This window comes from Pteropus alecto, unplaced genomic scaffold (assembly GCF_000325575.1).
Source record: "Pteropus alecto unplaced genomic scaffold, ASM32557v1 scaffold112, whole genome shotgun sequence".
Lineage (NCBI taxonomy): Eukaryota > Metazoa > Chordata > Mammalia > Chiroptera > Pteropodidae > Pteropus > Pteropus alecto.
The window spans coordinates 372487-385219 of NW_006433133.1; the positions used below are offsets into that span (position 1 = coordinate 372487).

The 12733-nt window shown below is 39.4% G+C and overlaps 1 protein-coding gene across 2 annotated transcripts in view; it reads right to left on the reverse strand.

Annotated features, from left to right (window-relative positions):
• Positions 1-5667: 5667 nt before the first annotated feature.
• Positions 5668-12733, reverse strand: part of LHFPL1 (LHFPL tetraspan subfamily member 1) — a 51838-nt gene continuing 44772 nt past the window's right edge. For both annotated transcript variants that reach the window (XM_006908162.1, XM_006908161.1), the window contains one exon: positions 5668-6126. In XM_006908162.1, the coding sequence (XP_006908224.1) occupies positions 5945-6126 (182 nt within the window). In that variant the 3' untranslated portion in view covers positions 5668-5944. The remainder of the gene's footprint in view (positions 6127-12733) is intronic.

Below are 12733 nucleotides of genomic sequence, written 5' to 3' on the forward strand. Positions count from 1 at the left end.
GGAATGCCAGGCTTGAAATCTGGATTTTGGTGAAGGTACATTTGTTGGGGATGACAAGAGTGGGAGTCGTAGAGGTTAGGTGAAAGAAAAATATCATTTTTCTAAGTCAAAGAACTTAGATTCCAAGAAGTCGGCAGAATGATTCAAATGGATTTCGAAGTTTTCAAAAGGATGACAGAAATAGGAATGAAAAAGAAGAGAGTGAGCCAGGCACTGAAGTTTTAAATGAATGAGAAATGACTAGGAGGTGAATAGCTGATATCAACAATGAAGATGTGGTAGTATGGTCTAGTAGCCCTCATAGATTCTGACCCAAGTGATCTGAGGTAAGACGTAGGCCTCAAACTTTTTAAAAGCTTCTCAGAGGATTATACTGTGAACTAGGAGTAAAAATCACTGTATTAGACTAATCAGTGCAAACTGAAAGGTATGGGGTCTTTGGACAGCAAATGCCTTCTATAGACCCTGCGTAGTGTGGAGGCCAACAGCAGATAGGAGATGCTATCTTAGAAATTTTAATAAACACAGAGGAGTTGTGTAACTTGCCCAAAGACACATAGCTCAGAAATGTTTGAGCTGGGATTCAAACCTTGATCTATCTGACCCCAAAGCCTGGACTGTCTTCACATTACCATGCTGCCTAGGAGGCAGTATTTTAGCTTAGAAGATACAGAAAAGTATCTTGGAAAGAAATTTAAAGTTCCCCAAATGAGATTTTAATAGGCCACAGGGAGAGGAGGCAATGTGTCTCTGGAATGATTCAAAATTTACTTCTCTGTCTACCCTTCTTTATTCCCCTTGATCATCCTACCTTTATTTCTTTTCTGTAGTTGTTACCACCTATTAAGAAAGTAGAGACACTAGATAAAAGGAAGCCAACATCAAGGTTTCCCTCATGAATGCCGGCTGGCTTAGATGCCCATCTCCAAGTACTGTTCTCTGAGGGCCTGTTTTCTAGAGAGTGAGGAAGGAGCAGGATACAGTGCTGATGTCAAAACCAAACATTTTATCTCTCCATACTTTTGCTTCCCAGCATATCAGCAGCTCTGTATAATGAAAATATAAATCATTTGTGTGCACACATAGCAACTGTTTATTTACTGTTAGCTTTGAGGACTCAGTGGGGGTTCAATGTGTTTAGAAAAGAGATCAACGCTGGGAGAATTTAATCTTATAAGTAGACAAAATGAAAATTGAAGCTGAAAATGCATCTCTCTACATCTGAAAGAGAGGCCAGTAATAAATATCCTTGAACTTCAGCACCCCACCCCGCCAGCTCAGAAAATTCTTTTAAGCCATGAATACAGAGCAGAGATTACTGCTTGGAAGCAATCTGCTTCCTGTATGCTAAGAATAATTTACTAGACCAGGTTACAGCTTGATTGTGAGTTCTAGAAATAGCATACCTTCCCGTTCAAGCCTCCAAGTGGAATGCCTTCTATCTTTTACAAAATGCATTCACTATTAGTTTTCTTAAAACTTCCTTTTTTCCCCCCACTGACAGGTTGCCTTGGGACCAAATATAGTCCTAAAGCTTCTTCATATTAGTATTTCTTCCAAGAGGGAATGCCATATTGAAGAAAGTGTCCTTATTACATTCTGAAGGGGCTAATTTCTCCCTCTTAGTCCAATTTATTGAATGGTATATAAAGTCTCTGCTTGCCAGCAGCTTCCTCATCTGCTCTTCCTCTCAGAGTTTCCCTGCCTTCAGCCCAAATCTGTTGACACATACTTTTGCAGAAGCCAGAACACCCTTTCCCAGAGGCCAGAGCCTGTCTGTCTTTGTTCAGGGCATATGCTCCTGCAAGGTGGGAACCCACTGCCTGGAAGTCAGCAGAAGCTATAAATGAATGGATGTATTTACTCCCCTGGGAGTATGGATGATGATGAATGACATTAGGAAGAGGGTATCACTCAAGACAGACTTGAGTGACTTAACACCTGCAGTACACTAAAGGCCATCCCAGGTGTAGAAAATTGTATCTCTATAGACACAAAGGCATGTCAATTGGGCAGTGGCTGCCTATCTGGCATTCTCTGCTATATAGACTCTCAAGAAATACTAAGTTGATTGTGAGCTAGCTGAAGTGAATAGCCTCCCACTTCTGTCACCGCCCCCCACCACACACACAACATCTAAGTGGTTTCAAGAGTCAGAAAAGACCCATGTTGAGGCATTTCATATATGTATACACAGGGAGCATGGCAGTCAGCCAGGCATAGGACAATCCAGTCTATGAGAACCTCACTTCGCTTGTTCAGCCCTCCACCTGACCTGTGGGCTCTCCTCCCTCTCTGCTCAACAGCAGCCATAGGAAGTAAGTTTAGCTTTCAGGAGCCTGTTTCAGGTCACAGGGGGAAACAGCCCAGGCTAGTCAGATATCTATGCAAAAAACCCTTGTCAAGAAAGAAACCAAACACAGGCAGGGAAGAATTTAAATTCATATTGAACAAAGGGCTGGATCCCTCTTTGAATATAGGCCCCTGCAGGCCTGGTTCCTACAGAGAAAAAAAAAAAATCCTTCTTAAATCTTATCCCCTTTCCAAAGAAAAGGAGAGAAAACATTCCAACTAACTATTCCCTTTTACAAGGTGACAGTCATTTACATTTTTTTCAAATTAACCCCTTCCTGCTCAGTCTCCTCTCTAGGGTACAACTAGTTCACGGGATGTTCAGATATCTGGGCCATGATGAGTAGCAAAACAATGACTTCCTGGGAAACAGTGTGTAAGGGAATAGTAGCATCAGGAGCTAAGAACACTCCCTGAGCTATTATTTTCCACTTTGCCCCTCATACTCCCAAGGACCATTCTCTGCCATACTCTGTGCCAAAGGAAACTGGTATCAATGGACTGTAACAACAGGCTTCCTCGCCAGCTGGTGCCTGGCTGAGTCTGGCTAATGGTAGGCACTGGCAGAGAGTGGGAAAAGATTGAGATATAGATTTTATGACCTTGTCTCCCTCCCACCTATGTTGCATTTAGGCAGAGATCACATCATGCTTCCTAAAGCCACAGCTCCTAATAGGCAGCTCTTCTTGCACTGCTACAGTTCTTGCTGGGTTTCAGTAACACGGCTTTCCCCTTACCCCTTCAGTCTTATAGGTGGCAACAGCTCTCCACCTTTCATAATCTCTGCCTCCCCATCACTTATAGGTTCTTTTAATCCTACCTGAACAACCCTAAATAGTCCCTTCATTAAGCTCATCTCAGCAAAACCCCTTGAGTATGCCATCTGTTTCCCTCCAAGACTGACTTAAACACTTACATCACTTCCAAAAATTCTATCTCGCAGAATTCCAGAAGGTTCCCTAGTCTGAGAAGAGAGAATATCTGATCCAACTGCTTTTTATAAGGAGAGTGATCTGCCTTTTCTCAAATGTTTGACATCGTCTCCATACATTGGGCTCCCCTAAATTAAAGTTGCATTATTGTATCTACACAATAAAAATGAGGTTTGAGTCAATCCTATTTCTATTTCACGTGTTCTTAGCCATCTTTCTTGGAGAAAGAGGATGTTGCAAAGCCAATACATCGCTTCCTTCACTGTGATATACTCAAGATGTTTTACCTTAAACACTTAATCCGGTTCCATAGAGAAGATAATACTTGACATGAATTTGATCATCAATTCTTTTATATCTGCTAGAGGAATAACAAATGCAAAGGAAGCGATAATCAAATTTGATCAGATTTGTATATTAGTGATAGGAACCACTCACATTTTAGGATGATCATCTCAACATTTTCACTTGATCTTACCTACACATATTTATTAGACAGTAAGTGCTATGGGATCTACTTCCTAAATATATATATTTTTTCTAATCCACCCATTTGCTGCAGCACCACAGTCACTCTCTTAGTTTAGGACTTGATCTACTTGCATCTAGATTATCTAAGTATCTCTAGTCTCTCTTTATTCTCTTTTATTCTCCTCACTTTAGTCAAACTGGTCTTTGAAAATAAGAAATATTTTCATGTCACTTCCTTTTCAATGGCCTCCCTTTATGATAAAATCTAAAACTTCTTATCCTGATGTATGTAGAAGGTACCACAGGGTCTGGCTACTACTTCTTTTTTCAGCTTCAGCGTTTGCCACCTCCCTTTTTACACCCCTAATTATTGTTCCTGTGATGATGTCATGTTCTTTCATGTCTCCATGCTACTGCTTTCCTTGTTCCCTTGTCTAGCACATGCTTGCCTTTGCTGACTAGCTCCCCCTATTAAGACTTATCTTAGGCATCATCTTTCCTAGGAAGTTTTCCAATAAGCTCCTTCATTCTAATTTGGTTTAACAGCTCCTCTGTCTGATCTTTTAGCCCCCTCTTCCATACTTACTAGCACTTAATATACTGTTAGGCAATTATTTATTTATATATCTTTCAATATCCAACCACACTATCCCTTTCAGGGTGAGAAATAGTGTCTCCATCCTTTCACCCCTAGTACTTAGCACAGAATATGATATATAGTAGAATACTCAAGAAATGATATATAGTAGAATATTCAAGAATATGATATATAGTAGAATACTCAAGAAATAAGTAGCTAAATGAATATGAATGAGCTCATGAATGAAGTATATGCTTGAATTCACTTACCTATGTAAGGTCAATATAAGGACGCTGACCCTTCTTGGGATAGCATATAAATAATGAGGCCAGTTTATGCCATTTTTCTCCTTCCAGGCAGGGCTGTACCTAAACACTCTGGAGTAATTAAAAATAAAAACAGATGAGCTGGCCTTTTGAGTCATAGGCCCTCCCTAGTCCCCAAAGCTGTGGTTACAGAACAAAAGAGCTGGCTTGAATTAATTGGATGGAGGGAAAACAAATTCTGTCCCTGGGAGACACCAAGTTCTTCTTAACCAGTTATCAGCCTCAAGCACAGATGGGCTGAAGGGCAGGCCCAAAAGTACATCAGCTCTTAGTGACATCAGGGTTGTATTCTTTCATGTTTAACTCACCCCAGATAGAGGGAAAAGCAATTGACAAGCAGTTTTTGAGACAAGTGGAGAAACTTATATCATGTTTGGAATTACTATAGGGGCAAAAGGCTGCTGACTATTTCCTAGCTAATAAAAGTTAATTGTGATAGAAATTTCAATAAGAAGCCAGCAGAAACATCCTTGTCATCATCATAAAATCATGTTTATTGAGTGCACAATAAATGCATTATCTGCTCAGAACATTTAATCAACCTTTATCAATAAAGGACTAGGGAATACTTGTCACTATATTTAATGCCAGCCGCCCAGCCTGAACACCAAATGAACTCTTATGAATATTCTAAAGTACATGGAGGAAGGGGTCTCAGACTGTAAGCAAGTATCCTTGGTTAGTGTTTTCCTTACTAGGACTCCCCCCCCCCACAACTTTCCCCACAACTGGAAAGGAAAAGAAGCAGGAGAAAAGAGGAATAGTCAAATACAGTCCCAAGAAAGTCACAAAAAATTGAGCAGTGGCACTCCATAGATATTTGGAGATGGCAATAAATACCAGAAAGAGGGCCATAGGAATGGAATGGTAGGAACCAGCCCTGCCCATCTCCTGGTCCCTCCCTGCATAAGTGTTCTTACCCAGCCTTAAAGCTTTGGATTAAGTGGCAAACAGGAGCTATGGAACTGCTTGATTGTGCAGTTATCTTTCGAATGAGGATCTTCTCCTTATTTTGCATAAAGGCGTACTTTGGGACATGGGGGCTATTGGGTACTCACCAGATAGGTAAACATCTGAGAGAATTATTGTTCTTGATGGATTTTGTAAGTAGCCATTGACCCATTGGCTTAAGGAAAACTAAAAATGAATGACTAGTGAGTTAAACAGCATGTAACACTAGGCTACATTGCTGACAGGTGGATGGCAATTGGCCTAGTCTTAGTACCTATTTTTAAAGCTCAATTTCCTCCTCTTTCTCACTCTCTCCAATCTTCTGCCAATGCTTAAAGTTTGAGGCAGTGGTCAAGCTCCACACTATAAGAATTGGTGTTCCTCATGATACTCTCCACCAACATGACAGGCTTGGGGTTTCTTACAGCAAAGCAAGAAAGCCAGGTACAAATCAACATGGCTGCAGCTGCTCCACCTCCAGCACAGTAATAACCCCAGCCGAGGCGACAGGTACCTGTAGAAACAGGGACAGCGACATGAGGGTTGTACACATGAAGGCTAAAGTGAGAGTAGGAAGCAGTGAATGCGACTGGATTTCCTGTGTTCTCCTTTCCTCCCTTGCTGATGGCTGGTATTTGCTTTAGCAAGAGGTTATAAGTTTTTACTCTGTTACAGTATGAACCTGGGGGTGGTGTAAGTGGTGGTTATCCTAATGACAATGATGACAAGAACAACTTGTTCATGTCAAGAACTATGATAAAGTCCTTAGAAATACATACATTGATCATTATAGTAACAATATGAGATAGATACTCTTATTATCCTTGTTTTGTATGTACAAGATGAAGCAACCAAGGCACAGGTTAAGTTAATAGTGAAAAATCACACAGCTAGGAAGTGGTAGAGTCAGGATATAAACCCTGGCTCATATTGACTCTAGCACTCCACACATTTTACCACACTCATATGCTACAGTACATGGACTATTTTCAAAGGACTGTATCCTTCATCATCAGGAGTTCTGACAAGCAAAACTATATCCCTTGCCCCTTACTCCATGACTCTAACCTAACCTAACCTTTCAACATTTAGAGAGGAAATATGCATTGGAACCGAGGCCAAACTTCTAAGGGGGTAGTTTCAGTTTAAAGAGTAATGGAAAAGGTCATCTGCTCAAAAAATTCACCCTACTACCTGCCACTCTATCAGATGTAGTCTTTCATGTGAAATATTTGTGTTTTTTTCAGAAAAATTTTCCTCAGAGAATTTTCCCTTGGAAAATGTCAATGCCGAGAAAAAGAAAGAGAGCTATTATTTTCCCAGGGATCAGAGTAACAACTAACTGCGAGAAAATCCAGTGCTTAAGCAAACAGAATTCTAGAAATTGAGATAGATGTCCAGTGATACAAAATTACAGAGGAGTTCTGGGAAAAGAGGTAGTCAGCAACCTTCATCTTCCTTACAGTCTTGCACAAACTTAGTCTCAACTACAATCAGTCAGTTACGGATGTCAAGGCTGATCTTTGTAATAATTTTTTAATAATGAATTATTTCTGTTCACATGGTGCCCAGTGAGCTTTATTTTTTCTTCTTTTAATTGACTGCTTAGCATACCATATAAAGAATCTAAAATGGGTCCAAGTTAGGCTGCTTTGATTTTCTATTCAGTCCAGGCTAATTTATCTCAAATTTTCCACCTCAGAAATAGTCTTTCTACCACTATGTCATCATTCATGCTGTCTTTCCTGCCAGAAACATCTTCCTTTCTGGAAGGAAGGATTCATATCATCACCAATTCATATCTTTCTCAGAGCATTACACAGCAACTATATCTTCAATCCAACCCTCTCCCCATTTCCAGGAAGCCTTCTCAGATTAACTTCAGTGGGCTAAAGTCACCTCAACCAATTAGCTCTCTAGGAATTTGTCTGTACACCTTTATATGACTGTACATTTTGGATAAAACATTGAGAGGAAGATTTGTATATCACATATTTTTCATCTGCACTTTACCCCCTACTAGATTATTGACTCAACAGTGCAGATGTATTTTTATATTTCTTGATAATGCTTCCTGTGCTCTGTCAATAATGAGTGCTCAGTATGCACCATTTAGCTTAACAATACTTTGAACATGGGTATACTGGCATTTTCAACCCTCAACACCCAAATTTATGGTTTAAATTTTGAATTACAGTTATAAAACCAGATATAGTAGCATAATATTTCTTTCTGTAATTTGCCATAGTCATTCCCATCATAAGGCTTATGCACATTCTGTTCCTTCTGCCTAATATACTTAGTTCATATGCACCTGTATACACACACTTTCCACCATTCTCTTTGCCTAGTCAATGTTCAATAATTTTTCAGAGATCACCTCAATCATTAATTCCTCAATGAAGACTTCTATGACCTCCCCAAGTCAAATCCCCTCATCAGTTGCCCTCATTAGCACTGTGTACTTTTCCTTTTGTACTTGAATGAATGAGTGAATCCCTTATCCCCTCCTATAGCAAGTGTAAAATCTTAGTTCAGAGGAGATAGTACTTTATCTATAGACTGTAACGGTCATAACTTCCTGATGTCCCATGGCCTTGCCCAATATGATGATGAAAGTCAGAGTACAGTAGCTCTAGAAGCAATGCAATCTTAAGAGAGACAGGTTTAATTTTAAAGAGAAGTCTTCTTAAAAAAAGGATTTAACTATCTACAACGTGGCTTCAACATGAATAATAATGGTGGAAGTCTGGGAAGAGTAAATTAATGAATATCATATTCAGGCAAGCAACCTCCACCTTGTTGCACCTCCCCTTAGACACACATTCATTCACTCATTAAAAGTAGGAGGTTTTATATAATGATTTGGGTTTCACAGAATTGAAAACTCTAGACATGGGCAAGTCTTTAACTTCTGCCATCCTTTGGAGGAAGGCTGCAGACTTTACTGCATCTACTACACAGACAGGAATTTGAGGCTCAGTTGACAGTCCTAGGAATGATCTTGGAAGAAGACAGGTAGAGAGGTAGAGGCAGGGATACAGATCAAGTATCATTACTCTGAATCTGGTGCCCTCTACTGCCATTTTCTTCTTATAGGACTCTTGACCTATAAGCCCTAAAGAGGGGGCTCCTAAATCAATTTGTAATAGATTCCCCTGAGCTGCTTCCCTAGTCCTTCCAACCAAAATCTCCTGTGCTTATATGGCAGAGTAGACAGGAGCCAGCTCTGGGGTGGGCCCACTGTCGGGCAACTTCCTCCTCTCTGGTATTTTCCCAATATAGTCTAGACAAGGCATTGGAAGTCTTATTCTTTTTCTTCTGTAACTTAACAGGTCATCCCTCCTTTAGAGTAGCAGTGATATTCCTATTAGGTACATGCACTCTGGGACCAGGGAAAGACTCGTATCCGTAAATGAAAGGAATAACTGCAAAGCATGCCATTACCCCCAAAGACCTAGGCAGGAAGAAAACTGACAGAATGGGCAGCTCCAGAGTAAAAGGCTGGGTAGAAAGATCTCAATAAACCTTATTGCAATTATCCAGGTATCGCTGGACTGAGTCAACACCAAAGTGCTCTCATTGCCACTCCAAGTACACTTCCTCACAGAGATTTCTAATATGCCACTGAATAGCATCTAAGCCCCAGGTTGCTACCACACAAGAATCCAAGAAGAAATAGAGGAAATATATCTTTAATCCAACCTTCTTCCCACGGCCCTACCTGTTGTCTGCTTAAGGGAATACAGAGGTTACATCACTAGCACTGTAAAAGGGAAAAAATTCACATTTCCAGGTGAGAGCTTCTGTCAGTACTCATCTACTCCACAAAAAGCTTGGAAACTGGTGGCCTATAGAAGAACTTGTATTTTCTGTGGAAACCTGCAAAATTAAGGAGCAGGGGCAATGAACTACCACACTTTATTTCCAATCACCTTTCAGTGAATTCTCATGAACAATCACCAATCCTGAAATCATATTCCTTGAAGTACTATTAATCCTTCTACTCATTTGACAAATGTTTATTAAGTACCAACTATGTGCCAGATATTTTAAAAACACCATCTGATTTGCTTCTCACAACAGCCATGAATATTTCTATTTAGAGTTGAGGAAACTGAGTCTCAGAGAAGTAAATTACTTTGCCAACTTATAAGTGTCAGAGTTGAGATTTGAATGCCAGGACTGAAAGTCCATGTTCATTTATTTCAACTATGCCAGGAGAATCAAGCCAAGAGAACAAGTAAGGTCCAAATTTTATGGAAAAATATAATGCCTTTAACTAATCACTTCACCTTTTGGGGTCTCAATCTCCTTTGTTTAAGTGAAGGTAATTTTACTGAGAGATTTATAAAAGTCCTTTCCAATTCAAATTTTCCATTCTACTAAGAATGTGATAAATGCTTTAAGAGGCAAATGAGTAAAAATCCACAGAGATATCCAGGGAAAAATAAACTATTTGTAGCTGAGAGAATTCAGGCTTAGGTAAGGTTTTATAGAGGAGATAGTGTTTCAATTTAGTGGGAATTCTAGGTAGTGAGGGTGGTTGTTATGAGCAAAGTTATATAAGTGAGAAAGTAGAACACATTTCAGAAACATCTGAAAGTTTAGCAAGACAGAAACGAATCTTCTCCCTTAAGAACAACTATGTGTTGTTCCTTATTGACCTGGGAAGCTTGCTGGAACTGGGGCATGACAGACTTGAGCATTCTAGTACGCTAGTACCCAGGAAAGTTGGGTAAGGTCTAAGAGAGAGATCCCATAAGGATTGAGGAGGAAGTATTGATTCCCTGGGAGTCAGAAGACTGAAATCTTTGAAGAAATCTCTTAACCCTCACTGGAACTCAACTATCTCACCCTTAAAATGGGATAAAATAGTTAAGTGTCTATCTAAAGACAGAGAAATAGGACAAGATAAGTTCTTGAGATCCTTTTCAGAAATAGCCATGCTTTCTGCTGCCTTGCCTTTCAGATTGAATGCATCAACTCCAAGACTCCATGCTATAATTGTTCAAGGGTCTGTGTCTTCAGAAAATACTGCAGCAAGCTGACATTGCATCTGGAGATTGTCTCTATATATGTGTGTGTGTTTGTGTGTGTGTGTATCTGTGAAGAGAAAGATTGGATGACAGGATAAGGGGAAAGAAGAGGTCCTAACTACAAATTAGCTTTATGCAAAGATTCTGGATGAACTCCAAGATAAGCCTGTTCCTTTTTGTGCTCTTCTTTATCATTTCTAACACACTATCGTGAGTCATTCTATTCCAGTGTTGAATTTGCTATGACAAGATTCCTCATAAAAGTTATTAAATCATCACTCAGCAGTGGGCCTGACATTTAAATCAAGACATGTTGCTTTTATTCCAAGTTGCAAATCAAATTGGTTTAGAGTTTGACTCTATTTACTTTAATTCAGCATTAACTTGTGTTATTACATCTTTGCTATTTAGAGAACAAATTGTCACCAGATGCTATTTAAACTGACCCTATTCCCTAGATCCCCAGCTCTATGCCCTTCAGACATATGGTGTCTGGCCAGCTGTCAATGGATCATTCTGAGCTACTGGGAGAAGTTAGGACAAACCTATGCTTTTGGTGGGGCTTAGCATTTGTGTAGGTGTCAGGGTTGTGGATCATAGTAGAAAAGAGTCTGAAGAGTCTGATAGAGAGGCTCTATCTGTAAGGTACATAGTACATATTCAGAATACCAGTTTCGAAGCCAAGAATGCCAAAGAATTAATGTAAAGAAAGGAGTTCTCCTTGGAGGAGGGAAAAGGTATAAAAAGAGAGTGAGTCTACTTTGGGAGACAGTTTGACAGTTTCTTATAAAACTAAACATATTCATACCATATGATCCAGCTATGAAAACACATCCACAAAAAAATCTGCACACAGATGTTTCTTAGCAACTGCATTTATAATTGCCAAAACTTGGAAGCAACCAAGATGTCCTTCAGTAGGTGGATGGATAAATAAAATATGGTACTCCAAACAATGGAGTATTATTCAGAGCTTTAAAAAGAAACGAACAATCAAGCCATGAAAAGACATGGAAGAACCATAAATTCAAATTAGTAAGTGAAAGAAGCCAATTTGAAATGGCTACACACTGTATAATTCTAACTGCATATATTCTGTAAAACACAAAACTATGAGTACAAAGATCAGTGGTTGCCATGAGTTGGGAGGTGTGGTGAGGGATGAATAGGCAGAGAACAGAAGATTGTTAGAGCAGTGAAAACACTGTGCATGATATTATAATGATGTATACATCTCATTATATATTTGTCTAAACCCATAGAATGTACAACACCAAGAGTAAATTCTAAGGTAAATTGTGGACTTTAGATAATTATTAGGTGCCAATGTAGGTTCATCAGTTATAACAAATGTACCTCTCTGGTGCAGGATACTGATAATAGGGAGTCTGAGCATGTATGGGAACAATGGGAATATAGTAAATCTTTGCACCATCCCCTCAATATTGCTGTTAATCTCAAATTCCTTTATTAAAGTCTTAATAAAAAAGAGAGCGAGGTAAGTCTGTTGGGTTTCTCAAGGCTTCCCTTTCAGAGAATCATCAGATGGAAGTCTAGGCCCCTGAAAGGTTGGAGGAAGAGACAAGGAAGTAGGGATATAGCAAGCACATAATGATCACTAACACCTGCAAAACTGACTAGGCTAGATAAATTGTAATGGAACTTTCGGATATATAAAGTTTTGATTTGACGCAAATATTTCCAAAAGTCAAGTTCTGATTGCTAATACTCCAGAAAAAGGCATGCTTGTAACCCAGGATCAGTGGGAAGAAGCCCTGGATATTAGTGTGTTGAAGAAGAAGCTGATGGAGAGCATAAGAATTGTAAAACAGCTGAGAGCTTTGGGGTCTAGCAAGAAGGGATAAATCCATTTTAAGAATGTATATAGGTCAGGAGCATGAGAGGCGATTGTATTTCTATACAAAGGTGAGATCTAAATTCTAGGAACTTGTAGAGTCAGGATCTTGGGAGGTGGTTCAGATAGAATACAAGAGAACAATATTAACATTTGTTTTTTCATCTAATATACTTCAATAACCAGGGAATTCGAGATACTGCTCTAGACTTAGATAGGGTAAATAA